Source organism: Marasmius oreades, chromosome 1 (genome assembly GCF_018924745.1).
Source record: "Marasmius oreades isolate 03SP1 chromosome 1, whole genome shotgun sequence".
In the NCBI taxonomy this organism is placed as follows: domain Eukaryota; kingdom Fungi; phylum Basidiomycota; class Agaricomycetes; order Agaricales; family Marasmiaceae; genus Marasmius; species Marasmius oreades.
Window position 1 is genome coordinate 2224505 of NC_057323.1, and position 26265 is coordinate 2250769.

The following is a 26265-nucleotide window of genomic DNA, read 5'->3' on the forward strand; positions in this document are numbered from 1 at the left end:
AGAAGGGTTTCAAATTTCCGATAATAATAATGATAAAACATGTAACGCATGAAGATGTTCAAGACTAGTAATACTCTGGGAACCTCACTTGCGGGTATCGGGATCGAGCTACATACAGTCATCATTAGAAATATGTATAACGATTTCTCAAGATGCATACTAACAATATTCATTTGCAAGTTTCGGCAGGTAATAAGTAAGAAGCACAAATTTTCTCAATTCCTGGAGCCGAGCTGGATATCAAAGCAAATACCAACGATTCGTATAGCGGAGTACTTGCTAAACCCATGTACTAATAAGTAGTCTGGGAGACTCAGAGTCACTGTACGGGAAACGGTAAGTATGTAGTAACGGTAACGTTACCATCGCGCTCACTCCTTTGAGCAGTGAAGGCTTCGACGGTATGTTCGATGTCCCCCAGGTTACTTAGGTACAAGCTGAGTACTGGAACGCTGTACCAGACATGGACGTTTGGCGGGTCCGATAGGTAAGTATGTGAAGCAGGGTCGGTGACATCCCTGCGGATTCGGAAGGTCGAGTATTCCATGTATTGGATCGACATTCTTCGGGCGAAGGGAAGGATGGCTAACGCGGGTTTCAGGTTTCATTTCCCCTTCTTTGGAAAACCTGTATGTACTGAGTTGACGAAAATGATGGATGACAGGAGCCTAAAAAAACGCGCCCAACAGGTCGTGTCACCGTACTCGTGGAATTCAACTGTGAACAATACAGACAGAATGTCTCCGTACTTTTGGGCTCGACAGGTTTGCCTACAGTATACGTACGACCAGAAACTCGAGGTCGAATCCGTCCGAGAGCCCGTCCGGTGAGTAGGATGGATAGCGTGTCGGAGGGTTCGGTTGGCGTGTAAACCCGATCCAAACGCGTAATCAGACAGGGACCATTTGAAGGGTATGTCAAGGTTCAACAGACATGGAGGGTGACAAAACCTTGCCGTTGAAAGTTTCGCGGAACGTTTGTCATGTAGAAGTAGTAGAAAGTACTTTGTAGTAGAAAGAAGCTGGAGCTCTCAGAAGGCTACCAAGCGGGGTTCCATTTTCAAACTCCGTGAGGCTCGCCAACCCTGTGAAAGCTGTAGGCCTCTCTTACCGATGACCACAACCACCGCTTCTCGAGTTTCCTTTTCTTCCCTCACCCCTAACAACATTGGCACCGTCCGAAAGTTGAATTCAGTTCTATTTCCCATCAAATACACGGAAAAATTCTATGAAGGCATCATAAACCCACAGGTCGAAGACTTCTGTAAACTCGGTTAGTGGGTTCTCCAACGTTAGGTGTTCACGTCCCAATACAAATTACTTCCAGTTTATTACAATGATGTTCCAGGTTGGTGAAGACATTCCCGAAGTTTCATTTAGTACCGGTAGGATGGGTCATTTATTCGCGTCAACGTCAAATATAGTGGGGACCATTTGTTGCCGGATAGAGAGCAAGGATGGAGAAGATAATCTGTATCTAATGACAATGGGCGTATTAGCTGTATGGTTTTCAAGTTTTCTTCTGACTTCTTTCGGCTCTGACTCGCAGTTGTCGTAAAGCCGTACCGCACTAGAGGTCTTGGATCGCAAACTCTCCAGCAAATTTTGACCGCTGCATCGTCACATACAACTCCCGCTATCAAGAAGATATACCTTCATGTACAGATATCCAATGGTGCCGCGAAGAGGTTTTATGAGAAACATGGCTTCAAGGAAGTTGGTATTCATAAGGATTACTACAAAAAGATTATGCCCCACCATGCTTGGATATTGGAGAAGACTATCGAGCATTCGTAAACAGGCACCGTGTGTGTTTTTCTTTTACATTTCTTTCTCGATCTGTTGATATCGACCCACAAAGTCGTAAAAATACAATGATTAAAGCTAGATAATGTATGAATTAGAGGAAAAGGAAAAGAAAGAAAAGCAAATCCAAGAAAAGAACTTCCAGATATCATTACGACTTCTCCAACCATGAAAGTTGTTGAAAAACTCCAATGGGGCTGTCAATCTTCCGGCCTCCCGCAGCCTTTAACCAACTGGAAACTTAGTTAGCAATTAGCTGGCTTAGCAGTGTTGTGCCCAACACACCTGGTGGCGTTTGAGCGCGTCTTTCCTGGTGAAGGTTTTTCCGCAACCGCCATTGCATGTGTATGGCTTCTCTCCAGTATGGGTTTCTCTGTGGCGTTTCAAGTCGTGCTGACGATTGAAAGAGAGGGCACAGAGATCGCAAGAGTATGGCCGAGACTGGGTCGTTCCCTGTGTCGAGGATGGATGTCCTGGTGGATACAAAGTGATCTGATTTGTGTACTGGCTGGTGGAGTGTGTCATGTTCGTGTTCGACGATGAGGTTTGGGGATAAGGTTGGTTTGGCGAAAACGACCGTGAACGGGAATGTTCATAAGGATGTGACGCGGACGGTGGGTGGGCAGGGGCCTGGAATTGACTGTATCCATGCCCGTGTGATGATAGAGTGGAAGGTGAAGGTGGCGACATCGAGTAGTCGCGATCTGTACGAGAATGGGCCAAATTCGAACCTGGATAGCTCTGCTGGTTATTCATTTGGGCAGATGGTCTGTACGGGTCGTAATTGGCAGTCTGGGGAAGTCGCTGACCAGCGTACGGTGCTGGATACTGGTGCGAACTTGGATGATGGGGGTTGGAGGGGTAATGATTACTCTGAGAGCCATATGCTTGGCTCTCCCACTGACTGGACGGGTAATTTCCCTGCCAATGCGAAGTCATTGGCAGCCGTTGACACGAAAGGCGAACGAATACTTACCTTGCCGCTGGGATTCATAAATTCCAAATTCCAAAGGACTGCCACGCAGGAGATCCTGAAAACCAAGCGACTTTCACTGGAATGGGAGGTGAGGCGAGGTTCTTAACTAGACTTCAGGCAATATAAGTTATTTCGGAAAGTGGTTGTTCAGATGCTGAAAACGGCGTACCCATTGGCTTATTGACGTGTTTATAATAAGCATTGCCAGATCTCGCCGTGTATCTTGGATATATTTCCTTCTAATCCCAACTTGATCTCTGGTCCTGAAGGAGCTTAGCAGTTTTCTTCACACAGCCGATGACTGACCGACCGTGATGACAGAAATCCAGAGACAGGATATATTTTTAAGGGTAAGTGCCTACAATCTAAGATCCGTAATACATTCTCTAGAGCCAGGAACGATTTGGACTTGCTTCCCGAAAGTAGACTTGTTTTCCCTTCAAGTACATATAAAAGTTGAGAATACCCTTGTTACGATCAAACCAGCTGAGGTCAAATATTTGAAGCCGGGATGTAAATCGCGACGAGTTCCCGAACCAATCAAGGCCGATTTGCCCGTTCCCCTGTGGATGCTTGTAGTTATTGAAAGCATCCGAGCAATGATAAGAGTATCAAGAAGCTTCCATGAGTGACAGTTTGTGTGTAACGGAGCAGGCCAGTTTTACCATCCGGAAGACGAAGGGACACACCCTTGGGGAAATTGGTCACTTGACTGTAATTCCCATGCCGATGCCATCTCCATGAAAATTAGATCGTGAAATGAAGGTAACTATCCACAAGAGATTTAAGATAATAACAATAACGTATATATCGACTGTGCTCTCCGCTAGTCGGAAAACCTCAACACCAACCAAACAACACCGATAATCAATAGAATAACAACGAGTAGGAGCCCTCCAGCGTAGAGTAAGATGTCGTAGGGGAACCGACCCTCATCTTCGACCACAGCAGTTGCCTCTTCCCGACTCTTTCCGTATTTTTCCCGAATATCCTCGATCCTCTTCCTCATCCTGAGATCCGAATCGATCTTCTGGTCGATTTGCATGACCTTGGTCCGCGCGTCTTCTGGGTCAAAGGAAACGGCTTGACCGGAAGAGGAAGGCAACAACACAAATGAAGGATAATGTACTTCGCACCATTGTTCAATCTAATCTATGTTCAGCGTCCAATTTCACATGGAAGACGTTGGACCAACCTTCCCGCAGGCAACTGATATTCGAAGGAAGTTGGGATCAGCAGTACTAGCACGAGCATGGATCTTGCGGCAATAAGTGCGGAAGATGTGGGAAACCTCTCGACTGTTGGTGGAGCCCATGATTAACTACAGGAAGATCAACTGTTATTAAACTTCGCCACATAGGATGCACATCGTCCTGACATACCGATGCGGCTTGTGCCTTCCTAATTTTGATGTTCCTCTGGAACAACTCTGGATTCATGAAGCACAATTCTAGCGTTGCGATGGCCATGGTCGCCGGGATGGCACAGAAGTTAAATACGCTTTGGTTCTTGAGTAACTTCAGGTAGTCCAGAGCGTCCGTCAAATGTCCCATCGCATCTAGTATCATCTCGCTTTGCACCCATTGTGCGTTCTCAGCTTTCTCAAGCTGATACATTTCTGACATTTCTGTGAAACCGTACTCCTTCTTACCCCATATTTCCCGTGGCCAAAAGAACCGTTTTTCATCGACGTCTTCTCGGTAGTCACGTATGATGTTGGTTTTTTGGAGGAGGAGGCCCATAGAATTGGAAAGCTCCAATTGACCGGCGAGCCATTCGGCCTCTTTTGTTGAGGCCGAAAATAAGCCAGAAAGACCCTCGCCGACAAGCCCGGCCACGTAGTGACAGTAGAGATTGTAGTCATCTACGGTTTCCAAGTAGATTGAAGACGTTGTAGCTGCTTTATGCGCGTAATCGGCCATCCCCATAGCCATTTTTTCCGCCATTGATAAAATCACATCTCGATAGCTGACGGATGCTACGTCAGCTATTTGGAAAAGGAAACATGAAAGAAACGCACTGTCTGGGAAGCAGATTGAGTTCATCGACCACGTTATGATATTCTACGAGTAGTTGACGGTCTTTCTCATTCGGACCATTTTCCGTGAATGTCCATCCTTGCTTGACGGTGAGTTTATGGAACTGGCGCATCAAGGGCTGTTTTTTTTCGTCGGAAATCGTCATATCATCTTCAATGGTATCTAAGCCTCGAAGCACGAGGTAAAATAAGCACACCTTGGACCGTAGACATCAGTGCCATTGCGGCGAAAGCGAAAGAAACTCAAGCCACGCACTACTCTGGCCAAATCCCCGTCCAACTCTTTAATAACTGCACTAAAGCTTCGACTTGTGATGTCCAAGAAGTCCCAGCATCTCCTCATTGTCGCCCTGTCCCAACCGGAGGCTTCATGTTCCTGTTTGGCCGTTATATCTCGTTTTTGCTCGTGATAAAGCGAGTATTGCAAAAGAGTGCGAAATTCCAAAGGGTGCGTGAGAAGAAGAGTGAACCAAGCTAGTGCACCCATTTTCTTGTTCAAGAATGAGATGGAAGAGGAAAGAGGCCGAGGAGTGGGGTGAAGATAATTTGTACCTGTCGTCGTTCGACACTCCTCGTACGATCAAAAGAATTTTTGTGGCAGGACCGGGCCGCTCCTCCCGGCTATGTGCTCAGCCTTATAACCACCACGATGGATCTTCCTCTCACCCCTCCCATCCGTATACAGCCTATGGAAGAGCGTTCCGTATCTTTAAAAACTACCGAAAAACTGCTTGATGCTTTTCTTGACGATTTTCATGCTCGCACAAGTGCAGTGCAAGGTGGAAACACCAGTGTTTCAGTTCAGCTGCAAAAGTTGAAAGATGCCCTTGCACAAGAAAATTCCGGAAGGTTTGCATTCCATGTTTCGTGATGCAACTTCTTTATTTTAAACTCTATCTCTTGACCAGATATAAATGAAGCATTCCTGGGATAACGGAGTGCTATGATTTTGCAGTAGTGGGCACTCAGTGTCGAGATATCGTCGCTCATGAATCGAACACAATCAACGCATGTACTTTTTTGCTGCCACCTAAAGCAAACGTATCCGAGTTTCTCGAGAAACGCTCTATATTTCCACTCCTGGTTTCCAGGGTGAGGCGTTAGATCGGTAATTCGTCCAAGAGTTATGTATAAGTTGTATAGGTCATGGTATTCTGTCGTTTTTTTGATCCAGGACACCAGGACACTTATGTCCTCATGTTTTCTATTCGAACGCTGTCAGACGAATCCGATGCGATAGTACTGCGGGATTATCATCTCAAACAGTTTTGCAAGTTTTTCAGCATTTATATCGGCAACTATGTCCAAGATCTGGCTGGAAGGACTTTGACTTTCCTCGACTGCTAATGGGCTGATGGCGGTTTGTGCTAGAATGAGTCGTCGCTGTAAGTGTACATTAGGTCCCCGGCATCCCACTGAGTCCAAAGGGGATGCTTCGAATCCTCAGTGAGCGACGAATTTTGTCCGCAACGGGAACCCAAGATTTGGGTAATGGAATCGGAATCTGGCTCCGAAGTTATGTGTACTATATCACCAGGTCTTGCCAGTAATGGTATAGCATCTTTGTATTTTTGGTCTGGCAGATGTTGAGTCCCAAGGTATCAATGATACTTCAGATTTCCCAGCGAACGACTCCCTTCACTGCCGGCTTGCTGGCTATTGCTACGCTAGCCAAACGCTTGCTAAACGCACTTGATATATTGGCCAGCTACTAAACAAAGCCTTCGGGTCGCAGTGTTCATTCTGGCATGAATGGACCTCCTCCGAGTCCGTTTCCTGTCGGTCAAACGATCAAACTTGTCTTGCAACCACAATCGAGTATGTCTGACAGTCAGGCAGACGAGTTCATTGTTTGTTGACAACACTTGGATAATTCCAAGACACGTCCGGTTGTGCAAAAGGATAAATCCTGTTCCCCGTGTGGTGATGGTCTCTCAGCCGTTTTCAGAATGCAAGTACTCATACTCACAGAAGGTGCAGTCTCGTCCACAGCCTTAGCTCTTCAGTCTAAATCCATAATGGAACGCTTACGAGCATTCTAGGTCGAGACGGTTACGGGGTCTCGATCTATTTCCAGGACACCAGCATCTACAGTCATTTTCGGGGAGATGGTATCCTTCATAGGGTCGGGTGTTGCAAGGACCCTGGGGTGATCGCCATAACATTCCTCCAAAGATGTGCTGGCCGAACCAATTTAACAAGATTCGGCAAACTGGTCTCCCATGAAGCTCTCGAAAAATGGGGCTAGTATCACGCAATTTCCGCAGAATGCAATGACACATACCTGATAATCACGAGAATGTACTCGCCAACTGGTAGAATCAGCCATTAAGACTTGACCAGACAGAATCGCGGAGTACGGTCAGAAAGAAATGACCGAACGTCTTGAGAGGGCGATCTTCCTGCTCTACACAAGAAAGAAACAAGCGTGTGTAGCCTCGTATCCGGTACATGTCTTGCTTGTGTGGGTCGAAAATCCGCAATTAGCCTGCACCGTTTTAAGTCATCAATTACTGCCGTGTTGTATGCGCAGGATTTTAGAAAGCAAAGTATAGGCGGTCTGGTAGTCTTGATACATCACAGATTGTGGGCTGTTGTAGACCGTCGTCGTGTTGCTCTATGGTGGCATTTATCGTTTGACAAGTGGTGAGTGTGGCGATGTTGATGCATTGATGTTTCACCTGATACGTCCACGCCTCTCTGTTCGCCGTTTTTTCACTCGAGAAATGGTTACTTCGCCCTCGAATACTGATGAAACCGGTCCCATAGCCATCTCTATCCGTCGAAAGGTTGGATATATTGCTATACCGTCAATCATCAAACTTGACTTTCGTTTAACAGCTGACGGCGCTCGAACCCTCTGAGATTGCGATTGTGAATGATTCGTGGTGAGCACTGGTGATTGCGCTTTGGTTACCATTCTATGATCCCTAAAATCCAGGCAACACCGACATCACGCTGCAATGAGAGCCCAAGGTGGAAATAATGGAGAAACTCGTGAGTGGTTACAGTTGCCCGGACAATCTCATTGACGTATTTCTGGGGAACTGTAGATTTCTCCATTCACATTGTGTCTGATGCCTTTCAGGGAAAGGTAAATCTATGCTCAACTGCGCTCTCGATGTTTATGTATCACTCCGTTTTTGTTATAGACAACCATACAACGCCATCGCATGATCTACGATCTTCTTGTCGAGGAACTGCAACAAGGCCTGCACTCCCTGTCCTTGAAGACCAAAACCCCAGCCGAGATTCAGAAATGAAATCTGACTTAGTAATCTTTGGTCAACAATTTGAACAACGGTTCTCGTATGCAGCGCCAGTTTGACACACCGCCTCCGAATTTCCTGATACTTACTTAGTGACGATCCATACCTCGTATTTTCAGCAGTGACCGTGCAACGCGAAGTTACATCCCGTTGACACCCATATCTTACTCGGCTGTGTCATCACTAAGCGTGGCTACTGGTGAATTGAACTGAGTTGATACCCCCCCGAGTTCGTATCCTTCGCATTTATTGAGGGGCCCTACCTCATTTGACAATGCGGCTTGCTCGCGGTATTTAGACTCGCGTGTTGCCACAAAAATCTGAATCCTATCATGTCGTCTTCAAGGAACGGTGGTGCGCGTCCTACGCTTCCCTCCATCCGCGATGTATTTCGGGGTGAGTTATCAATATTTTCTGATTCTTTGTTTTCGACTGACGTTCCTCGCCGTAGAGGAACTTCGTAGTCCCCCTAGGACTCGCCCTGAATCACCTTCTTTGACACTCGCTCGACTCCGAGTCGATGATGATGTCTCGTCAATCCAACGTGGCCCGCCTAATCATCTGGGTGACGTGGTACGTGAAATTAAAGCCATCGGATTGCATGTCGCTTACACGTTCAATTAGCGGAGCTCATACACCTCAACATCCGCTGTTCGAAGGCCCTCCTTACCTTTACCTCCCTCCACTCCCCGCAGTGTACCTACCTATCCTTCACAAGTTGCATATACGTACCCGCATCCTTCGTATTCAGGGCCCTCTCCCTATATCCATCAAGCACAGGAGCGCACACCGACCGCCGGATACCAGATGCATCATCCGGGAATACCCTATGACTCACGGTATCCTCCTGTTCATGATCATCGCTTGTATGCTCGCCATCCTGACAATACGCCGCCGCTGGGAAGCTCGTACAAGCATCACGATTTCCAGGAATCATCGAGCTCCCAAACCGATCTGCATATAATGGATCAAAGTTTACCCGCGGGCTCCAAGTACGAATGTGGGTATTGTGGTAAGGGATTTAACCGTCCTAGTAGCCTAAAGGTAATCCAAATCTGTATAACCTTTGATGATCATTCACATTCTTTCTTGCAGATTCACTTGAACAGTCACACGGGAGAAAAACGTTAGTTGTCTAGCCATAATAAAAGGTGCTCCATGAACTAACATCATGTGTTTCAGCCTTTCGGTGTCCAGTCGAAAGCTGTGGCAGAAGTTTCAGTGTTCTAAGTAACATGCGCCGACACGCCCGCGTACACACGCAACCTTCCAAAGATACCTCAGGAGACGAAGGCAACGATAGCCACACACACACACGCCGTGGCGCGTCCCCACCAAAACCTGGAAATGCCGCCCCATCGCTTTGGCACTATCGTCGGGACAGCAGTGGTTCGACCTCTAGCTCTGGTTCTCGCAGGAGCTACAGCGTGTCATCTGATTCTGGTGATGAACTGGACGTCCCAATGCCACCAGGAAAACGAGCTCGTGCATCTTATGCAAAATAATTTTTTTTTTTAAAAAAAGACCCTCCCAGTCTCCGACAAATTATTATTTATTTATCTTATATATATTTACATTTTGTACAATGGACCATCGCACTTGCATTGACATTTATTTAACCGTATTTATGTTTAAGTATTTATGTAAACGAAGTGTAGCAATTAGCTTGTGTACAATTTTAAAAAAAACTTTTTACATGGCTGCAGAAAACATGGTGATGGATGAACGAGTGTTTCCAGAGCCATCGACTAGAAGTGCGTCCTGTGGTGGGTGAATATTCATATTCTCAGCGCACTCGTGAGGCTGTAAGAAGGAACTTACTGCACAGCTTGAACCCAAGTCTTTGTGCTTGGATTAAGAATAGGGCGTTCTGAGAGAACGTTGATAAACTTACTAGCGTTGCCAATCCATCCCGGTTCCCAGTACACAATGCCAAGTCCATGGCCACCTGGAAGGCCAGCGACTACATCTCGGATTTTAGATACCTGATTTGTAGATATATTTCACCGTCAGAGAGCTTTTCTTAATCAGTATGGTACTAACCCATGAAGTCTGCCCGTCAGTGCTGATTGGAATTGAAGGCTCGCTCATTGTTACACCAGGACAAGAAACGGCCCAGTCAGTTTCCACGATCATGATGTCCTAGGGGAAGTTCAAGGCCGCGTTAGTAAGGGGAGGGAGCGGACTCACTTTATTGTATTTGGTGATCAAACTTGTAAGAGACGATTTCAAGGCGGAGAGGGTCGCGCCGGTATTGTAAAACGGGTACATTGAGAAACCCATGATATCGATGTCAGATGTAGCGAATTGACCGGGGAGGAAAATTTGCTGATAAAAAGAGGATACGGCAGAACCTTTCCATCCGTCAGCGAGGTGAACCATGATCTTGACTGATGAAGAGGCATCTCGGACACCTGTACGTTGGGTCCCCCATTTAGATAGTTTCCGAATCTGAGGTGTGGTGAACGCCAGGGACGTTACTTACCGTTGGCTGCCGAATGAAGGAGCTGAGAGAGGGGGGAGTAGCCATTAACGGAGATACGTCCTGTAGGCCATAACATGCCATCGTTGATCTCATTTCCAATCTAGGTGGAAATGAGTTGGCATTTATACATTTATGTCCTTTATGGCACACACCTGGATAAAGTCAATAGGGACACCTTGGGCTGAGAAAGTGGAGACGAGATCTTTGGTGTAGCTACAGCAAGAAAAGTCAGATCAGGACGGAGGAGGAGAGGGGTGGGTATGCCATCAATAACGTACGTGTAGATCTGTCATAGCGTCAAAGCAAGACCAGTCGCAAAGTAGCTAAATTATGAAGGAAAATGACAAAAACCTTGCTGTTCAATCCGCTCAAATCCGTAGGCCAACCAGATGGGATTGCTTGATGACCAGGGTCGGCCCCTTACCGCGATAAATGAGGCATAAAATAAATGAAATCGCAGGTAAGCGAGCCAGTAACTCACAAGTGTCGCTGTAGTGCAAATCAATTAACAACTTCATCCCAAGCGCCTTTGCCCTTTTTGCCAGTTGTATTCCATAATTCAGATCGTAATTGGCATCGCTGGAGCTGGTCCAAATACGGATTCGTGCGAGATTGGTTCCGTGTTTAGCAAGGATAGCGTCGAATTTGGCAGCTAGACTCGGGAAGAGAATTTGTACCTAGTACTATCGTCGTAGTAGTTCAAGGGTATAACGTACTACTGCCACTGTCTTTGTACGTGCGACCACTCTTTTCGAGGTTAATCAAGGAAGAGTAATCGGCTCCATGATAAGTTAGGGCACTGACGAGAGGTGTCAAGAGTGAGAGTGCGATGGCCAAGGGCGCAAGACGTCCGAAGAGAATCATTTCTCGAGAATTCCGGTGAAATCATGGTTTCAAATTTCAGGATTTATGTAGCAGGCCCGGGTTAACTTTGGTAGAAGGTTGGGAAAAATGCAGAAAGGACCGGAAACCGCGCCGCAAGATGGCGACGATCCCGCCTGACCATTAGAATAGTTTTTACAACCGTGTCAACGCTGATCCCTATCCAGACCTAATATCTCCCACTCCTCCTGTGCCTGTTCAAACGACTTGATGATCATCTTTGCTTTCTCCTCCGTTCTGGGAACAAAGGCGACAGGATATATTTTGGGCACACTGACAAAACCGGTGGTAAAAGTGGCCTCTTCGTCGTTGATATCGGGAACGAGGGGATTTCCGGAGGTGGGGTCACGGGGGACTTGAAGGTCGAATGCCCAAATGATGCGAGCAAGGACGAGGAAGAGGGAATCTTGGGCTACATTCTGACCTACACAGAAGCGACGACCCCAACCAAAGACGAAACTAGTACCGGGTCAAGAGTACAGGTAAGGCGAGTTGAAAAGAACGACGTACTGGTCTCGATCCTTGTGATCAGGACCACTGTTCCACTTGTTGCATCTGGCATCGTCGAGGAAGCGTTCTGGGTCGTACGCAAATGGATTGGGATAAGCGACGGGGTCCATATGGATGGCCCAAACGTTACCGACGACTGTAGAATTTTTGGGGATGAGGTAGCCGTCGTAGTAATCTTCCTCGTCGGATGAATGGGGAATGCCTTGGAGGAAATGTAGGTTCATCACGTGCAAGGAGTTTAACAATTATTCAACTCACCCATGATGGTAGGAGGTCTCCTCCGTAGTGTTTCCTTGATACAAGCGACTAGATATGGCAGGTTGCCCTCGTCCTCAAAGCCGGGCATCCTCGACTGGCCAACGACTCTGTCGATCTCCTCGCGGAGGGTCCTCAAGACGTATGGATGGGTGACCATGAATAAGATAAAGCTCTGCATGGTACTCGCGGTCGTGTCTGAACCGGCCTCAAGAATGGTACCGGCCGTATAGGCGAGGAGTTTGTCTGTTAGATGGCCATTGGGGAGAATGCCTTTACCAGGAGCGTCTTCAATCCCGGTAGAGTCTATACGCTGGCGGAGATAGGTTGAGACGTAGTTTGTTACGTGCTCTTTCCCAGCTCTTAATTCATTTTTGCAGCGTTGGAGGAGGCCACCCCAGAGTTCCATTTCCCTGTGAGTAGTTAGCATTAAGGAAGAACTGGTGACTGACTCAGTACTGACCATTCGTGCATTTTGCGGGCTGCTACACGCCATGGGGCGAGCCAGTCGGGCAGCTTGCGAAAGATGGGGAAAGCATCTGCCAGGTAATTTCCTGGTTGGCCAACATGAGCAAAGTTGGCCAAAACGTCATATATCTTGTGCCTGGTAGAAGTGAGAAGGGCTGTTTGCCAAAAAAGGAGAAGATTACTTTACAAGTGTGGATTATCAACGACACGGTTGACACGGTTTCCGTAAGTGGCCGTCATGACAACGCTTGTGGTCTAAGGTCCAATCAGCGCGTCTATTGAGCGAGGGATGCTGGACCCACATAGCGCCGAATAATGGCAAACCAGTGCCTATCTGGGACGCCGTCGCCGACAAACTCGGTGAAATCGGCCGAAAGGCTTTGTTGGCGATGGCACAACAGGTCATACAACAGAACGCGGGATTCCAGTTCCTGGGTGCGTCGCATCTCTCTGATCTTGGCGGTTGTAAACAGGGCCTGCATAGATTTCTTCGCAGCCTTGTGACTTGATTAATCTTATTTCTAATTCCACCCAAAAGCGCTGACAGACCTTCCATTCTTTGTCATACGGGAGAAACACCAGACGCTGTCCATCGCTCATAATATCGTGTGCGACATGGGGGGGTGCACGGCTCGAGTATTTTCTGGCCCTGTTGTCCAGGATCTCGTGCGCGACTTCCGCAGAGTTGAGGACAATCATTGTTTGTGGACCGAGACGGAGGGAAAATATGGGTCCATACTGTCTGGCCCATTTTCGAAACTGATCACCGTGTTGCTTGGTTACTCTGAGCTTGGCGTCAGTGGACGTAAGTTACTTACCTGCGGATAAGGCCGCAGTGTCGGTACATGAAGCAAGTTGCCGACTATTGGAAGACGGCGGGGACCAGGAGGCAGTTTTCTGTCAGCGATTGACAGGTGAACGTGATGAACAACGACCACGAGAGTGAAGGAAATAGCGATGAAGATGATGACCATGGGTGTTGCTCGGCCTTTTGCCAGCATACATCGATGATTTATAGCTGGAGGTTAGCCTTGGTGAATCACATGAATCACGTGATGCTTATCGGATGAGCGTGGGTTTGCGGGTCTGCGTGGATGCATATCAATGTCACGACAGACGTCGTGGGTAATCCACATGGTTGATTGTAGGTAGCGATTCCGATGAAGTCTAAGTAATAAACTCGAATGTCAAAGCACTAGTGAGAGACGTTTCTGTTCAGAATACGACTTACTCAACTTGGATGATAGTTGCCTTGAGGCTGTGGTTGTCTGGCCACGTGGGGCGGTACGCTGGTAGTTGTAGATCCGGGATTTGCTGCGTTTTTGATACCCATGAACACTCATGAACATCGAAGAGACTGAGAGAAATAGCCTCGGAGCAGGTCACGGGATACTACTCTTGGCGCCCAGCAAATGCATTCTGATTGGCTGCTTGTTGTTCTTATGTCATTTTCTCACGCTGCCCTGTTCCTAGCGGGCAATCAAGGACAGGAAACAAGACATAAGTTAAATTATCAGAATCTACTGATATTCTATCTTGGTACATGATAAAAACGTGTTCCAATAATCATTCCAAACTTTCGAGATACTCGCAGGCAGCCGCGACTCGTTGAGAGACCAAAGGAATCTGATGCAAAAAAAAAAGAAAGAAATGTCAACGAAGTCAAAAAAGCAAACCATACAACATGGACATACATTAGCTTCACTAAACGGCTCAAAGTGGTTCCCTGGTATATCCATCACTCTCACTTCAGTGCCTACGAGCTGCTGCCAGCCAGCAACAGCTTCGCGAGCGTCGCTCCGATCACTCAACCATGTCGGTATTTCCATGTCTTCTTTCAGTTTCAACCCCTCAGACGATCTGAGGAGAACAAGGGAAGGATGAGGGCCGTCGGTCGACGGTTGGTATTTTCCAAGAATCGCCGAATTCATTTGGAACTGTGCCTTTACGAGTCGGGCAACTTCTGATTTTGAAAGTCGCTGGTCCAAATTCACGACGACGTCTATGAGAGAAGAAGAGAGCGGAACGTGATTGACTGGGCTCGGGGAGTCAATCAGCACAACTCCCCTTACGCGACGGCCATTCTTCATCCGCATAAGTTGGCGGGCCGCTTCGTAAGCCACAACACCACCGAAAGACCACCCTGTTCAAATGATTGAGTAACAATATATGTAGTTGCAAAAAAAAAAATACGTACCACCTATAAGAACATCTCCTTTTGTCGACTGTGAGATGACTGATGCATACTCAGCCGCCATCGATTGCAGGTCATCCCACGGTGCTGATGTAGCAAAATTGGGATTGAAGATTCCCCATACGCTCCGCTTGATATCTGTCATTCGCATTCGGCCATAGTAGTTGACAAGCCCACTACCGTCGTGTATGAGAAACAAAGGCGTTGCGCTTCCACTAACTTGAAGAAGCGGTAAGGGCATTTGATCAAGCTGGAGCGCCTTCGTTAGCGCCCCAGAAAGGGGGCAATGCTGTTTGCTAAGAACAAAGTCGTTGAGATCTCGAACCGTCCGATGGGCAGCGAAAAGGTCTTGCGGAAGTGATACGGAAAGAGTGTTCTGGGCTGCTTGCATCACTTCGATCGAACTTAACGAGTCGAGCCCAAGACATTCCAGATTCGTATCATCACTAAATTCTTGGGCATCAATTCCAAGGATATCTGCAATCACGGTCTTCACGTTTGAGCAATCAGCGACAGTCTCTTCGCCAATGACAGTTTTGCAGGACCGTGGACTTGAGAATGTGGAAGTAGCGGGAGAGGAGGAGGGGTTTCTCTTAGATCTTACTTCGGCCACGATTTCTTGTACAGTGGATAAACTTGATAGCACATGTACATCGAGCTCCGTGTTTGCAAAGAGTGACTGTAGTCGACTAAAAATTTCTATCCTCATCAAGGAGTCGACGCCAAGGGAGGCAAGGTCCGCAGAGTCATCGATCGCTGTAACGGGGAGATCGCAGGTATCCGCTACGGCTTTTCGAACTGATTCCAGAATGTCCTCTTCGCTCACGATAGGCACAATAGGCGCAATAGGTGCACAAGCTTGTTCTGTAGCCAAGCCTCCCTTAGAGGCTACCTCAGCAGCAATCTCCGTTATCGTATGTAAGGATGCAAAGGCGTGTGCGTCAAGCTGCGCAGCCGGGAACAGCGTTTGCAACCGACTGAGGATCTCAATGCTCATAAGGGAGTCCACGCCGAGGGAAGAGAGATCAGAGGTGACCTCGATCGTAGAGATCGGAAGGTCACAAGTTTCAGCTACCGCCATCCGGACTTGATTCACAACGTCCATTCCTCGAGAAGGCGGAGCGGCACTCCTTTGTGCGATCGGAGCAGGCACAGTGGCACTTGAAGGATGCGGTTGCGTACCGCCTCCTTGGACCAGATTCAAAGCACGTTTCAAGCTTGCAAGACGAACCTTGCGAAAGTGCATGCGCTTGAGATGAGCAACGATCTGTGGACGAGAGCCGGAAGTGACCGCATAAGCGTCAGCGAGAATGAGACCGTCCTCCGGCAACCAAGCATTGCGGCAGAAAACTTCGTACGTCGCATCGTAATCTACTACTTCGGGCAATATCTTCACGCAGTCGACTTGACTGCAAATATAAGCTTCTGTCGTGCTCGCTTGCATGTTTGCAACGAACCCTGCGACATGCAAAAGGGTGTCCATAAAAACTGGGTGGACGACGTACTTCCCTGGAGTCTCTGCATGAGGAACTTTGATCGTCGCATGAGCATCCATACCCGAAGGGTGTACGGTCAACGACCGCATCGAATGATACTGCTTGGAGTAATGAACAACCCGAGGGAATATAATCTCATACGCTGTGCGCGCCGAGAACAGTTCTGCTTCCTCGTTGGTATCAACAGCCGCGATCTCTCGGTTGAGCACAGGTATGTACTGCAGGAACTTTTGCGAGGCCTTTCTTGTACTCTCCCAAACGAACTTGCCATTACAATGTGTTTGCTCAGTAGATTCGCCAGGTACAACGGAGAAAACGGAGAAGGTTCCATTGTCCAGAGATATCGAGGTTCGAACGCTTCTCGCATCTTCCTTGGCGTACACAAGTGGTTTCGCGTAATCGATGTCCCGCAAAACTATATGACGATCAGTGTGCCTTTCTTCCGTCGAAAGTCGAATCGCAGCCATCGCGAGTTCATGGTAAACCGATGCGGGACATAGAGGATAGTCTCCGACCATGTGTCCAGTGATGAGTTTAGCCAATGAGCTTATGGGTACGTCAAAGATGGCCAGATTGCCGTTGGCAGGCGAGGGACGCTGGACCCATGAACGAAGCAACGAGAATTCAGACACCAAGTCATCTGAACCTGGTACCTCAGCTGGCAATTCAATTTTAGGCTGATTGTCTCTGAAGGCGACCCAAAACTTGGATGGAGCGAAAGGATATGATGGAAGGTCAACACAAGTGACATGTCCCAAATGATTGTAGACGTCACGCCACATGACATGAGAAGTTTCCAAGAACAGGGAACACAATGAGGAGGACAGAACAGTCCATGGATCTTGCTGTTTCCTCAAGGACGGAAGCAGGCGCACGTTCTTGGGTAGAGCTGGACACGCTTTCATCATGGGCAAAGTCGTTGGATGGGGTCCAATCTCAATCCAAATACTAGAAGAAAGCTCAGCATCGGCCAAGAGCATTGCGAACCCTTCGGAGAACCTGACGGGTTCCACACAGTGGCGGGAAAAGTAGGTGTGTGTGAACACAGCCGAATCTCTCGGCTCTATCAAGCTGCCAAATACATTGGAGACGATGGGAATGGTTGGGGGACTGAGTCTGATGGTCTCTGCGACAGCATCAAGTTCCCGCACCAGGGGTTTCATGGCGGGTGAATGATAGCCAAACGGAACATTCAGGATTGTATTCTTGAAACGCAATTCGCTGTCCAGGCGTGCCTTTAGAGATTTGAGTTGGCCATGTGGACCAGCAACGACACAGTCCGACACACTGTTGTAACAGGCAATGCTCAGGCAGTCGAAATCCGCTGATGACGCAAGGACTTCAGCCATCTTGGGAGGATCAATATTGACCGCTATCATTCCGGTGGTCCCGAGGGCGCACGTCCGAAGCATGAGTCTTACCCGAGATGCAACTATGAATAGAGCACTTCGGAGACTCAGCACGCCTGCGATGACCAAAGCTGCATATTCACCAAGGCTGCATTCCAATCATAAAAATCAGCCCTCGGAATAACGACGTAGACGGACCTGTGCTTACCTGTGTCCGATAACTGCTTTGGGCTTGAGGCCCCATGACATCCAGAGTTGCGCCAACGAGTACTCCAAGGAAAACACGGCAGTTTGATAAACCTCAAACTCATCGCCACTTTCAACGCCGGACGGTAAAATGACGGATAAGATATCATTGAATCCCATTCGAAGAAGGATATCACGACATTCGTCAAGATGTCTCTTGAACAGAGGGCAAGTTTTGTAAAGGTCAGCGCCCATCCCGACATACTGCCCTCCTTGTCCAGAGAAAACAAACGCGACGCCAACATCTGCTGATGACGTTGTCTGAGCCGGAACTGCCTGTTGTAGCTTATCTATCAACTCCTGACGGGTAGACGCAGTGATGGCCAGCCGCGACGAATAGATCTGACGACGGGCCGTCATGGTGTATGCCAGATTGCCGAGATCCACATTCTCGTTTTCTGGGAGCTTTAGGTAGTCGACATAACGTTGCCTGAGTGCCTCCAATGCACGCGCATCCTTGGCAGAAAGACAGAACGGAAGTGCAGTTGAGGGAGTAGAACTTTCCCGAGGAGCCTGGGAATATTCTTCCAGAAGGAGAGCACCATTGGACCCAGCCGCACCAAAGTTGTTCAACATGGAAAGTCGCGCAATACCCGGCTCCGAAGGCTCCCATTGCGATGCGACGGTATCAATTACGGTGGTATCCGTATCTAGCGGTGCAATGAGCGGGTTGAGATTCTTTAGAGAAATCAACCGTGGGATAGTCTTATGCCGGAGCATGAGAAGGAGCTTGGCCAGGCCAGCAGCACCACTAGCAGCTTCAAGATGGCCGATATTGGCTTTGATAGAGGTGATGTGCAAAGGGTTCGATTTCGGACGACCGATGCAAAATGTCCTCCGGATGCTCTCCAGCTCGTTAGGATCACCGGCTTGAGTCCCTGTGCCGTGCGCCTCAATGACGTTAACGCGATGACTGTCAACGCCTGCTTTGTCCAACAGCTTTCCGAACAATTTGACTTGAGTGGGCGCGTGTGGATGCGTGATGGAGTGAGCGTTGCCTGACTGGTTTACTTCGATCCCACGTATAACGCCAAGGATATTGTCGTTTTCGGCGATGGCATCAGAGAGTCGCTTGAGGACGAACAGCCCACATCCCTCAGAGCGTGAGTATCCATCTGCTGATGCGTCAAACGCTTTGCATTGTCCGGTCGGACTCAAGAAGTGTCCACGGTCTAATCCGATCATCATCTATTAACAAATTGAGTGGGGGTGCTCTTGATTATTGTTCTTTGGCACTTACATCGGGACTGGTAATGATATTGACACCTCCAGCAATCGCTGCATTGCAATCATTGTTGGACAATGCTCGGCACGCCTGGTATAATGAAACCATAGACGAGGAACAAGCAGTGTCGATAACGATGGATGGGCCGCTCCAACCCATGGCATATGATATACGTCCGCTCAGGAAAGCGCGAAGGGTGCCTATTGGGAGGATCAATCACTTCGAAACAGATAGAAAGGCGTAAGGGAACGTACCAGTGCTGTAGTAGACGTCTATTTCATCCCGAAGGTTCTGAATGTAGTCATCGGTTGCGACTCCAACATAGCATCCAAAGGTATCTTTCTGGAAAGTGGGGGTGGCATCCGGGACGTAACCGGCATTTTCGAGCGCCTCGTAAGCGGTGTGCAACAAAATACGTTGTTGAGGATCCATGCTCTTTGCCTCTCGGGGAGAAATCCGGAAAAAGTGAGCATCGAACAAGCTCGGATCGGCAATGAAATTTCCTGTGTGAGCTTTCATAGCGCGTTTTGAGGCCTTGTCCGAGGGACGATTGTATTCGGATACATTGAAACGTTCCATTGGAACCTTTTCAAGAGTCAGTTTTATTACACCATGTAAAAGGGGACGAGTTGACCAACCTCGGACACTGTATTTATGCCCTCTTCAAGCACCTTCCACAACTTGGCCACGTCTGGAGCTCCAGGCATGTTGATGGCCATACCCACGATGGCAATGGGTACACGCCCGTCGTCCGAGGGCAAGGACGGTACTTGGGAGAGGTCGACTGTCGTGGTTAGAGGCAAAGATTTTGCCATGTTACGAGCAAGGCCGGTTCCAGGACCGAAATTGAGGAGGGAAACAGGAACATCTCCTGGGAAAGCTTGAAATAGACTACTCGTAACTTTATCCCAATTTACCGGTTGAGTCAGAATCATATCGGTGACCGCTTCCAAGAGGGAACAGGAGACGTCGATGATCTCCCCGGTAAAGGTCGAGCGTAGAGGAAAGCAGAGGTCATCGGTGGTAGGGAATTTGATGTTGCGTCGCTCGACGTCTGCAAGGACCTGCTTGCGGACACCGTCCTTGTGAATGGGAGCATGGTAGAGTGTATCGACCGGTAGAGTGAGAATGCGACACGAAGGGCGCAAGAGATCTACGAATGTGTCCAGGATCTCCGGAGGCCCAGATACCGTCATGGTAGTGTCGTTAGTGATGGCCGTGAGATAGACTGTTGGGGTCTAGGAAAGTTTGAGAACTCTAGTAAAATTGCAAATAGAGTGATAGCATACCTTTGCGTTAAACGCATCCAAAGTTGATGTGAGTTCTGAGACTGGTATGCCTATAACGACACGACTCCATGAACGACGTGTTTTACAGTGTGATAAGTCATCGTTGGTATATTGGTGGCAACGTAAGCCGAGCCAGAAGGCGAAGCGGAAGATTTGAACGGTATGTCTGATGAAAGACAACCTATCGGGAGAACAGGCAACTGCGCATGCTGGGAGAATTCCAGAAGAGAATCCGAGGAGCCCAAGACCGTGATTTGAATTGGTAGTTAGATGATGGGAAAAGGGAGTAGAGGAGGCTTCGACATGGGCGTAATACCGCAGGACTTGGACGAGAAAGAGGGAAAGACTAGAGAGAAGGGCGTTGTTCACTGGTGGATCACAAACAATGGAATTGAGAAAGTCCTGAGGAGAAGTAAAGGATGGAATGTCGAGAACCTCGGACGGCAATGAAGCACTCTCTTGCTGGAAAGCATCGTAGCAAGCGCTCAGGAGAAAGGCGGCAGCTGGATTGGAGGCATCGTGTACGGCCTGATCACGTAAGGCACGAGAGGCGATTGCATTGGTGCCGTGTCCTGCAAAGACAGGGACACTGATGATTTGAGAGGAAGGAGTCATATCGGCGGTGAGGTGGTAGACCTTGAAAGAATGGATGAATATATAGGCCTAAGTAGCTGTCCCAGCGTGCAGTCTGTGCATGTCATACGGGCTAACGAACGTTGGGTAGTTGGGTATAATCAGGATCTCTGAGGGGTACATGACCTCAGCCGAGCTAGACAGCTGAATGGGCCCTGAACAAGGGATTGGACTATCAGAGTACATATCAAATAGCGAACTGTAATCTGTTCACCTGTCTTAGGGCAGTGGCGATCTGTCTTTGACTGTCCATTTGAAATTGGCGTCGTGTAGAAATGGAAACTACTCGACAATGGACGCTAGAAAAGGAACTAAGTCGGTGGACCGTGCATGACCAATCCCACGGGATCTCATGGGACCATACCACGTGCATCGCAGAGGTAGAAAACTACCCATTTGTGATGGTGGATGAATGGTGTCGGGAGGGTAGTGGGTGGTCCACCATGTGCATGAGGTTTTGCTGGTGTCAGCTTCCACTTCGCAGCTTGGCGCCCGTAGACAGACACTCTTGCTGTAAATCCGAAACAACGCCGACACCCACTTGAAACCCGGTATAAAAGAATGGTTGAATGCAAGTTGCATGTACCCACCATCAATGGCCCTCCCGCTAGCGGGAAAAGTCGCGCTCGTCACTGGTTCGTCTCGGTCCATCGGAGCATCCATCGCAAAACGACTTGCTCAGGTAGACACCCATTCAATTTCAATTCCTCATTCTTGTTCTTATTGCACCTTAGGACGGTGCAAATGTCGTCATCAACTATGCTACCAGTGCAGATGCCGCCTCCGAGGTAGCCGACGAAATCAACGCTGGAAAAAAGGGCAAAGCTGTCATTATCCAAGGGGATGTCACCACCCTTGACGAGGGCAAACGCGTCCTCCACGAAACCGTAAAACAACTGGGCAGAATCGATTTTCTTATTCTAAGTGCTGGCCTTATGGGCAGCAAAGTCATGAACGACGTCGATGAAGACTTTTTCGATCATCACATGAACATCAATGTCAGGACACCCTTGTTCATGATCAAGGAAGCGATCCCTTTACTTCCCGCTCCAGGTGAGCCTCCTCTCTCGCCCAATCACACATGAAATGATGAACATCTTCATCTTCCAGGTGGCCGTATCATACTCTTTTCCTCATCACTCACAAAGGCTTCCGGTGTCTTACCCAACGCCCTCGTTTACCTCGCTTCCAAGGGTGCCGTCGAGCAGATGTCCAGGGTCCTTGCCAAAGACTTGGGAGGCAAGGGTATCACCGTAAACACAGTCTCTCCCGGTCCCACAGATACCACCTTGTTCAGGAACGGAAAGCCAGAATCCGTTATCCAGTTTATCGCTGCGCAGAATCCCCACAAACGACTCGGCCATCCCGACGAGATTGCACCTATCATCGCCTTCCTTTGTAATCCCGAAGCAGGCTGGATCAACGGCCAAAATATCCTTGTCAACGGCGTAAGTCCCTCATCGTCAACTTCTTCCATTCGTCGCTCATCCGAAATCAGGGTTTCGTTGTCTGAATACATATGTATTTACACCCAAAACATTCATTCCAAATCTTCAGGTACCCAGCCGTAATGGTCTCTAAGCCTCTTGCTGTATTGCTTCAGCAACTTGGGCGGAATCGTGCTGTCAGGGTGAGCTGTTGGTCAAGTCAGTGATGATCGAAACTGTCCCTCGGTTTAAAAACGGCCCACGTTTATGGAATGAGATTGGCTGCCATACCGTCAGTAACAATCAACCAAGGTAAAAAAAGCTCACGTTGTCTTTCCCATTCCTCGGCGTGAATCGTACGCTCGAACCGGCAGTCGAAGGATTCACTTCAAATCCAACTTGTTCCATTACCTTCAAATCTTCAGTATATAAGAAATAAAATTAAAAACCAATACCAGTGATACCTTTACGAATGTTTCCCATTTCATACCAGCGCTTCCCTTCGTATCATCTTCCGCCGTGTGCAAGATTTGATGCATGTACCCTCGAGTTTTCTTGCGCAGATTTATAAAGAAACTTCTCTTCTCCTTCTTGTCCTGAGGCGTTTCCTTCTCCTCTTGACCCACTCCAAGTCTCGCAAGAACACCTTTCGGTTTGGAGAATAATGACGCATGGTCTGGTCGCGACTTGAGTTTTCCCTTTGGAGCATCCAACTTCTCAGACTTGATATACGAATGAGCCGACTGAGCCGTCGGGACCTGTTCCAATGGAGGCATGAACGACGTCGTCGACTGATTCGCACTTGGCACCGGTTTCGGTGGTGGTGGTGGTGCAGGTGTTTTGGCCTTGGGAACCTCTGCTGCAGGGACTTCCACAGAAACCTCTTCACCCTCCTCCTGGTCTTGACCCCCAGTGCCACTAGCTTTCTTCTTCTTCTTGGGTTTCTTCTTCTTCTTCTTCTTGCTTGAACGAACTTCATCTTCATCCTCCACTTCTTCAATCGTGGTCGCGAGACTTGTAGAACCTGCTCTCAACATCAGTTTCCGTCTGTAAATTAACTCGTATTAAACGTACCCTCAGCCGCCGCAGCCGCCTTTTTCTTTGCCTTTTTGGAAAGAGCCAGAGGGCCAGTCTTACCAGCCGGAGTGGCCTTGAGCTTCGTGCTGCTTTGGAACATGCGACCTTTACAAAAGATATCTCAATAAATCCTTTCCAAAAAAAAAAGAAAGACGGTCGGAATACCTCTCAGAGAACCAAGCAACTTCAAGAATGGATTGCCCTCTCGATAGTCGGTATCCGCCTGGTCTTCAGGATTGTTCCAGTCGACAGCATGAACGGCGTCCATAGCCTCTTTATAAAGCTCCCTGAGCTCGTCCTCCTGGTCAGTGTCATACCCACTTTCGTCGTCGTCCAGACCGTCATCAGAGTCACTATCGTCGCTATCACCAAAATCATCCTCCGACTCTTCAGTGTCTGAAACAGAGTGCAGCGGTGGCATCGAGTCATCGCTCTCCACGCTGTTCGTGATAGCCAGCATCCCCTTTTTCCCTCGTTTGTTGATATTTGAAGCGGGTGCGTCGTCATCAATATCCGAGTCGGCTCCAGCAAAGATTGGGAAGGGATGCCATCTCGGCGTCGGTTTTATCGCTTGCGTCAGATTCCAAAGTGTATCGATGTCTTTCCCAGAGGTGGATTTATAATTCTAAAGAGATCATTGAGATAGAAGGCCTTTGTCAGCTAGGTCGAGTAATATATATATAGATATACCCACCGCGTTGACATACTTCCACATATTGGCTAAGACTTCCGCCTTTTTCGTCCTTTCCAAAGGATAGATGGCATCCTTAAAGCTAGCGTGCTTTTCCGCGGCACCTTCGGAATACAACTGAGCATCCACCCATTGATCGTAATCAAGAGGCATTTTTTTCTCCTCATTTTTCCATGGTTGAGCATTGGGTGAAAGGAGAGGCGTCTCAATGAGATCTCTTAACTGGACACAAACCTGTATAGCTAATCATTCAACGCAAGAAACATAGACCACAACAGAGAAAAATCTTACTGCGAGATCTCCGACCGCATCCCACAGCGCTTGTGGAAATCGCCGAGCTTCCTTCGGGGCTTCTTTGACAGCCTCGTGAAGAATAGCGTATAATACGTTTTGAGGATATGTCCCGTTAGGGAAACATAACTCGATAATGATACAGTCCAGAAATGATCGGCAGGCTTCCCTTGCTTTCAGCCAATCAAAAAATACTTTCTTCGTTCCGTTATCTGCGATGGTCTCTTTGAAATAGGGTGCGTAGTGCCCTGTAGAGTCTGGATCAGTGACTTGCGGCCCTTCGAAAAAAGGAATCTTACGTGTGGTTGTAGCGAGGACCGCAAATTTGGTCTGGTTGAGTTTGACCAAGGTGTCAATCACATCGTACAAGGCAAGGTAACGAGATCGTAGTTCCTGATTGTTGCTGAGTTGCTGAACAACCTGTTTATTGGACAACCCATCTTCTTCCAACTCGCACAGACTATCGGCAACGAGCTTCCAGGCAGAGGCAATCATGTAGGAATTATGGATCCTAGGGGTGTAAACCGGAAAGTTCCCTTAGCCGATTATGGACATATGGGAGAAAGCTACCTGTCAGAGACAACCGAGGCGAGATAGGTTGGATCGCGAGTGTGGTCTGGGGCGTTCTTGGTCTGAGGTGCACGAGCTTTCAGCTCCTCCTCAATAACACCATAGAAAAGATCAGGATCTTTGAGATTTCGAACGTCGTCGATGAACTCTGTTCATTTTCTCGTATTTTGGACCAGAACGAAGAGAGTGGTTGATGTGATGAGTACGAACCATTGAATTGGGAAATTGCTATTTCTACACATTCTTCGATTCGAAAAGGCGCTCTGAGAGCTGTTTGAGCTTTTTCAACCAAGTCCTCTTCATGAACGATAAGTGTAAGTGAACGATCATCCCTTGAACACAAAACGAGAGAGAAACGATAACAGACCAGCTAAAAGATCTAATTTCTCGCTACCCGTCATTTTCCCTGTCAATACGACCTCCCCCGTGCCTCTGGCTCCATGCTTTCCATTGCGAAGGACCAGAGCTCGTTCTGTGGTAGGCCTTATGGTCGCACTACCACTTTTTTTGGAGGATACGACTTCTTTAGGCCCGGTTGAGATGATATCTCGCGAAGTAGAAGGCTTCGCCGTGCTTTTCGAAACCTTGATGGGCATCTGAAGGATATTGTGCAGAGCCAACGCGCGGTTGAAGACAAGCCGTGACTAGCCTCGATGGTGTCAAGCAGCTGGTCCGTGCGCCAGCTTGTTTTACACTGCCATTTTACGTACTTTTGGAAACCGTTATCATTAATTTTGTGGCCAAAGGCACAACAACTCTTACAATGAAGGGAACTGAATTGTGTAAGATGTCGAAGCCTTCGATATCAAACGTTGATCCTTGCCAGAACAAACGCTCCAATACCCTTTCAGACTGTAGGTGCACATCTTTGCATTCCCAACTTCGACGTGAAAAGGTAAGTGATTTACTCCACATACCGAGAGATGACGTCAAAATGCCCCCAGTGTTTATAGAATTCAGAAAGGCCATAATCAGTATGCGCTACGTTTAAAACCTGTTATAATAATAATATTATTGTAGTACTTTTGCCGCTCAACTTCTACATATGGACTATTTGTACGAAAAGGTTTCGCATAATCTGTTTAATAT

The 26265-nt window shown here is 48.0% G+C and overlaps 11 protein-coding genes across 13 annotated transcripts; 5 read left to right on the forward strand and 6 right to left on the reverse strand.

Moving 5' to 3' along the window:
- The first annotated feature begins 1106 nt into the window (after positions 1 to 1106).
- Positions 1107 to 1900, forward strand: E1B28_000695 (uncharacterized protein). 3 transcript variants are annotated; one of them, XM_043146555.1, is made up of 5 exons: positions 1107 to 1272; positions 1327 to 1347; positions 1424 to 1500; positions 1560 to 1807; positions 1861 to 1900. In XM_043146555.1, exons 1-4 carry the CDS (start codon positions 1113 to 1115, stop codon positions 1794 to 1796), a joined length of 495 nt encoding a protein of 164 aa, XP_043015258.1. In that variant the 5' UTR covers positions 1107 to 1112; the 3' UTR covers positions 1797 to 1807; positions 1861 to 1900. The 3 variants fall into 3 exon arrangements, with proteins under 3 accessions (XP_043015258.1, XP_043015260.1, XP_043015259.1); XM_043146557.1 differs by lacking the exon at positions 1327 to 1347 and having other exon boundaries at positions 1107 to 1290; positions 1348 to 1500; XM_043146556.1 differs by having other exon boundaries at positions 1327 to 1500.
- Positions 1901 to 1998: 98 nt separating this feature from the next.
- E1B28_000696 (uncharacterized protein) lies at positions 1999 to 3198 on the reverse strand. The gene is made up of 4 exons (XM_043146558.1): positions 2951 to 3198; positions 2782 to 2892; positions 2091 to 2726; positions 1999 to 2038 (listed from the first exon to the last, which is right to left on the reverse strand). The coding sequence occupies exons 2-4, from the start codon at positions 2797 to 2799 to the stop codon at positions 2006 to 2008; spliced, it is 687 nt and encodes a 228-aa protein (XP_043015261.1). The 5' UTR covers positions 2800 to 2892; positions 2951 to 3198; the 3' UTR covers positions 1999 to 2005.
- Positions 3199 to 3501: 303 nt separating this feature from the next.
- On the reverse strand, positions 3502 to 5425 carry E1B28_000697 (uncharacterized protein). Its single transcript, XM_043146559.1, has 5 exons — positions 5076 to 5425; positions 4802 to 5016; positions 4164 to 4749; positions 3977 to 4102; positions 3502 to 3928 (listed from the first exon to the last, which is right to left on the reverse strand). The coding sequence occupies exons 1-5, from the start codon at positions 5304 to 5306 to the stop codon at positions 3608 to 3610; spliced, it is 1479 nt and encodes a 492-aa protein (XP_043015262.1). The 5' UTR covers positions 5307 to 5425; the 3' UTR covers positions 3502 to 3607.
- On the forward strand, positions 5395 to 6067 carry E1B28_000698 (uncharacterized protein). Its single transcript, XM_043146560.1, has 2 exons — positions 5395 to 5668; positions 5728 to 6067. The coding sequence occupies exons 1-2, from the start codon at positions 5469 to 5471 to the stop codon at positions 5735 to 5737; spliced, it is 210 nt and encodes a 69-aa protein (XP_043015263.1). The 5' UTR covers positions 5395 to 5468; the 3' UTR covers positions 5738 to 6067.
- Positions 6068 to 7545: 1478 nt separating this feature from the next.
- On the forward strand, positions 7546 to 8082 carry E1B28_000699 (uncharacterized protein; the record flags this gene model as incomplete). The annotated part of the gene is made up of 5 exons (XM_043146561.1): positions 7546 to 7608; positions 7661 to 7707; positions 7761 to 7816; positions 7873 to 7913; positions 7972 to 8082. 5 exons carry the CDS (start codon positions 7546 to 7548, stop codon positions 8080 to 8082), a joined length of 318 nt encoding a protein of 105 aa, XP_043015264.1.
- A 338-nt stretch (positions 8083 to 8420) lies between these two features.
- On the forward strand, positions 8421 to 9593 carry E1B28_000700 (uncharacterized protein; the record flags this gene model as incomplete). The annotated part of the gene is made up of 5 exons (XM_043146562.1): positions 8421 to 8484; positions 8540 to 8661; positions 8713 to 9132; positions 9184 to 9214; positions 9271 to 9593. 5 exons carry the CDS (start codon positions 8421 to 8423, stop codon positions 9591 to 9593), a joined length of 960 nt encoding a protein of 319 aa, XP_043015265.1.
- A 127-nt stretch (positions 9594 to 9720) lies between these two features.
- Positions 9721 to 11437, reverse strand: E1B28_000701 (uncharacterized protein; the record flags this gene model as incomplete). The annotated part of the gene is made up of 11 exons (XM_043146563.1): positions 9721 to 9873; positions 9910 to 9929; positions 9983 to 10073; positions 10132 to 10230; positions 10279 to 10502; positions 10574 to 10673; positions 10726 to 10786; positions 10852 to 10859; positions 10925 to 10992; positions 11055 to 11225; positions 11290 to 11437. The coding sequence occupies 11 exons, from the start codon at positions 11435 to 11437 to the stop codon at positions 9781 to 9783; spliced, it is 1083 nt and encodes a 360-aa protein (XP_043015266.1). The 3' UTR covers positions 9721 to 9780.
- E1B28_000702 (uncharacterized protein) lies at positions 11096 to 13769 on the reverse strand. The gene is made up of 9 exons (XM_043146564.1): positions 13507 to 13769; positions 13238 to 13447; positions 12991 to 13185; positions 12876 to 12943; positions 12684 to 12824; positions 12224 to 12633; positions 11966 to 12167; positions 11290 to 11914; positions 11096 to 11225 (listed from the first exon to the last, which is right to left on the reverse strand). Exons 1-8 carry the CDS (start codon positions 13687 to 13689, stop codon positions 11602 to 11604), a joined length of 1722 nt encoding a protein of 573 aa, XP_043015267.1. The 5' UTR covers positions 13690 to 13769; the 3' UTR covers positions 11096 to 11225; positions 11290 to 11601.
- Positions 13770 to 14205: 436 nt separating this feature from the next.
- E1B28_000703 (Type I Iterative PKS) lies at positions 14206 to 21412 on the reverse strand. Its single transcript, XM_043146565.1, has 9 exons — positions 21335 to 21412; positions 20488 to 21275; positions 19837 to 20436; positions 19453 to 19783; positions 19214 to 19398; positions 17936 to 19161; positions 14886 to 17875; positions 14383 to 14831; positions 14206 to 14314 (listed from the first exon to the last, which is right to left on the reverse strand). The coding sequence occupies exons 2-9, from the start codon at positions 21100 to 21102 to the stop codon at positions 14255 to 14257; spliced, it is 6456 nt and encodes a 2151-aa protein (XP_043015268.1). The 5' UTR covers positions 21103 to 21275; positions 21335 to 21412; the 3' UTR covers positions 14206 to 14254.
- A 303-nt stretch (positions 21413 to 21715) lies between these two features.
- On the forward strand, positions 21716 to 22643 carry E1B28_000704 (putative secondary metabolism biosynthetic enzyme; the record flags this gene model as incomplete). Its single annotated transcript, XM_043146566.1, has 4 exons — positions 21716 to 21802; positions 21855 to 22173; positions 22231 to 22568; positions 22619 to 22643. The coding sequence occupies 4 exons, from the start codon at positions 21716 to 21718 to the stop codon at positions 22631 to 22633; spliced, it is 759 nt and encodes a 252-aa protein (XP_043015269.1). The 3' UTR covers positions 22634 to 22643.
- Positions 22644 to 22660: 17 nt separating this feature from the next.
- E1B28_000705 (uncharacterized protein) lies at positions 22661 to 25851 on the reverse strand (the record flags this gene model as incomplete). The annotated part of the gene is made up of 12 exons (XM_043146567.1): positions 25544 to 25851; positions 25387 to 25473; positions 25177 to 25324; positions 24906 to 25117; positions 24607 to 24854; positions 24319 to 24549; positions 23790 to 24249; positions 23622 to 23729; positions 23012 to 23571; positions 22875 to 22958; positions 22811 to 22829; positions 22661 to 22755 (listed from the first exon to the last, which is right to left on the reverse strand). The coding sequence occupies exons 1-12, from the start codon at positions 25770 to 25772 to the stop codon at positions 22661 to 22663; spliced, it is 2481 nt and encodes an 826-aa protein (XP_043015270.1). The 5' UTR covers positions 25773 to 25851.
- Between the last annotated feature and the right edge of the window lie 414 nt (positions 25852 to 26265).

Excerpts from the sequence above, each read along its gene's own strand:
- E1B28_000696 (XM_043146558.1), bottom strand. Across the intron at positions 2,039-2,090 it reads ACGCGCTCAAACGCCACCAG|TTGGTTAAAGGCTGCGGGAG; the intron begins GTGTGTTGGGCA and ends CTAAGTTTCCAG.
- E1B28_000695 (XM_043146555.1), top strand. The coding sequence starts at position 1,113 with ATGACCACAACCACCGCTTCTCGAGTTTCCTTTTCTTCCCTCACCCCT. Across the intron at positions 1,348-1,423 it reads TTATTACAATGATGTTCCAG|TGGGGACCATTTGTTGCCGG; the intron begins GTTGGTGAAGAC and ends CGTCAAATATAG. Across the intron at positions 1,501-1,559 it reads TGACAATGGGCGTATTAGCT|CCGTACCGCACTAGAGGTCT; the intron begins GTATGGTTTTCA and ends GTTGTCGTAAAG.
- E1B28_000702 (XM_043146564.1), bottom strand. The coding sequence starts at position 13,689 with ATGCTGGCAAAAGGCCGAGCAACACCCATGGTCATCATCTTCATCGCT. Across the intron at positions 13,448-13,506 it reads CACTGCGGCCTTATCCGCAG|TTTCGAAAATGGGCCAGACA; the intron begins GTAAGTAACTTA and ends CACGGTGATCAG. Across the intron at positions 12,634-12,683 it reads GCCCGCAAAATGCACGAATG|GGAAATGGAACTCTGGGGTG; the intron begins GTCAGTACTGAG and ends AACTACTCACAG.
- E1B28_000697 (XM_043146559.1), bottom strand. The coding sequence starts at position 5,306 with ATGGGTGCACTAGCTTGGTTCACTCTTCTTCTCACGCACCCTTTGGAA. Across the intron at positions 5,017-5,075 it reads ACGGGGATTTGGCCAGAGTA|GTGTGCTTATTTTACCTCGT; the intron begins GTGCGTGGCTTG and ends CTACGGTCCAAG. Across the intron at positions 3,929-3,976 it reads TATCAGTTGCCTGCGGGAAG|ATTGAACAATGGTGCGAAGT; the intron begins GTTGGTCCAACG and ends AACATAGATTAG.
- E1B28_000698 (XM_043146560.1), top strand. The coding sequence starts at position 5,469 with ATGGATCTTCCTCTCACCCCTCCCATCCGTATACAGCCTATGGAAGAG.
- E1B28_000703 (XM_043146565.1), bottom strand. The coding sequence starts at position 21,102 with ATGACTCCTTCCTCTCAAATCATCAGTGTCCCTGTCTTTGCAGGACAC. Across the intron at positions 17,876-17,935 it reads AAAGCAGTTATCGGACACAG|CCTTGGTGAATATGCAGCTT; the intron begins GTAAGCACAGGT and ends ATTGGAATGCAG. Across the intron at positions 14,832-14,885 it reads AGGAGATGTTCTTATAGGTG|GGTGGTCTTTCGGTGGTGTT; the intron begins GTACGTATTTTT and ends TCATTTGAACAG.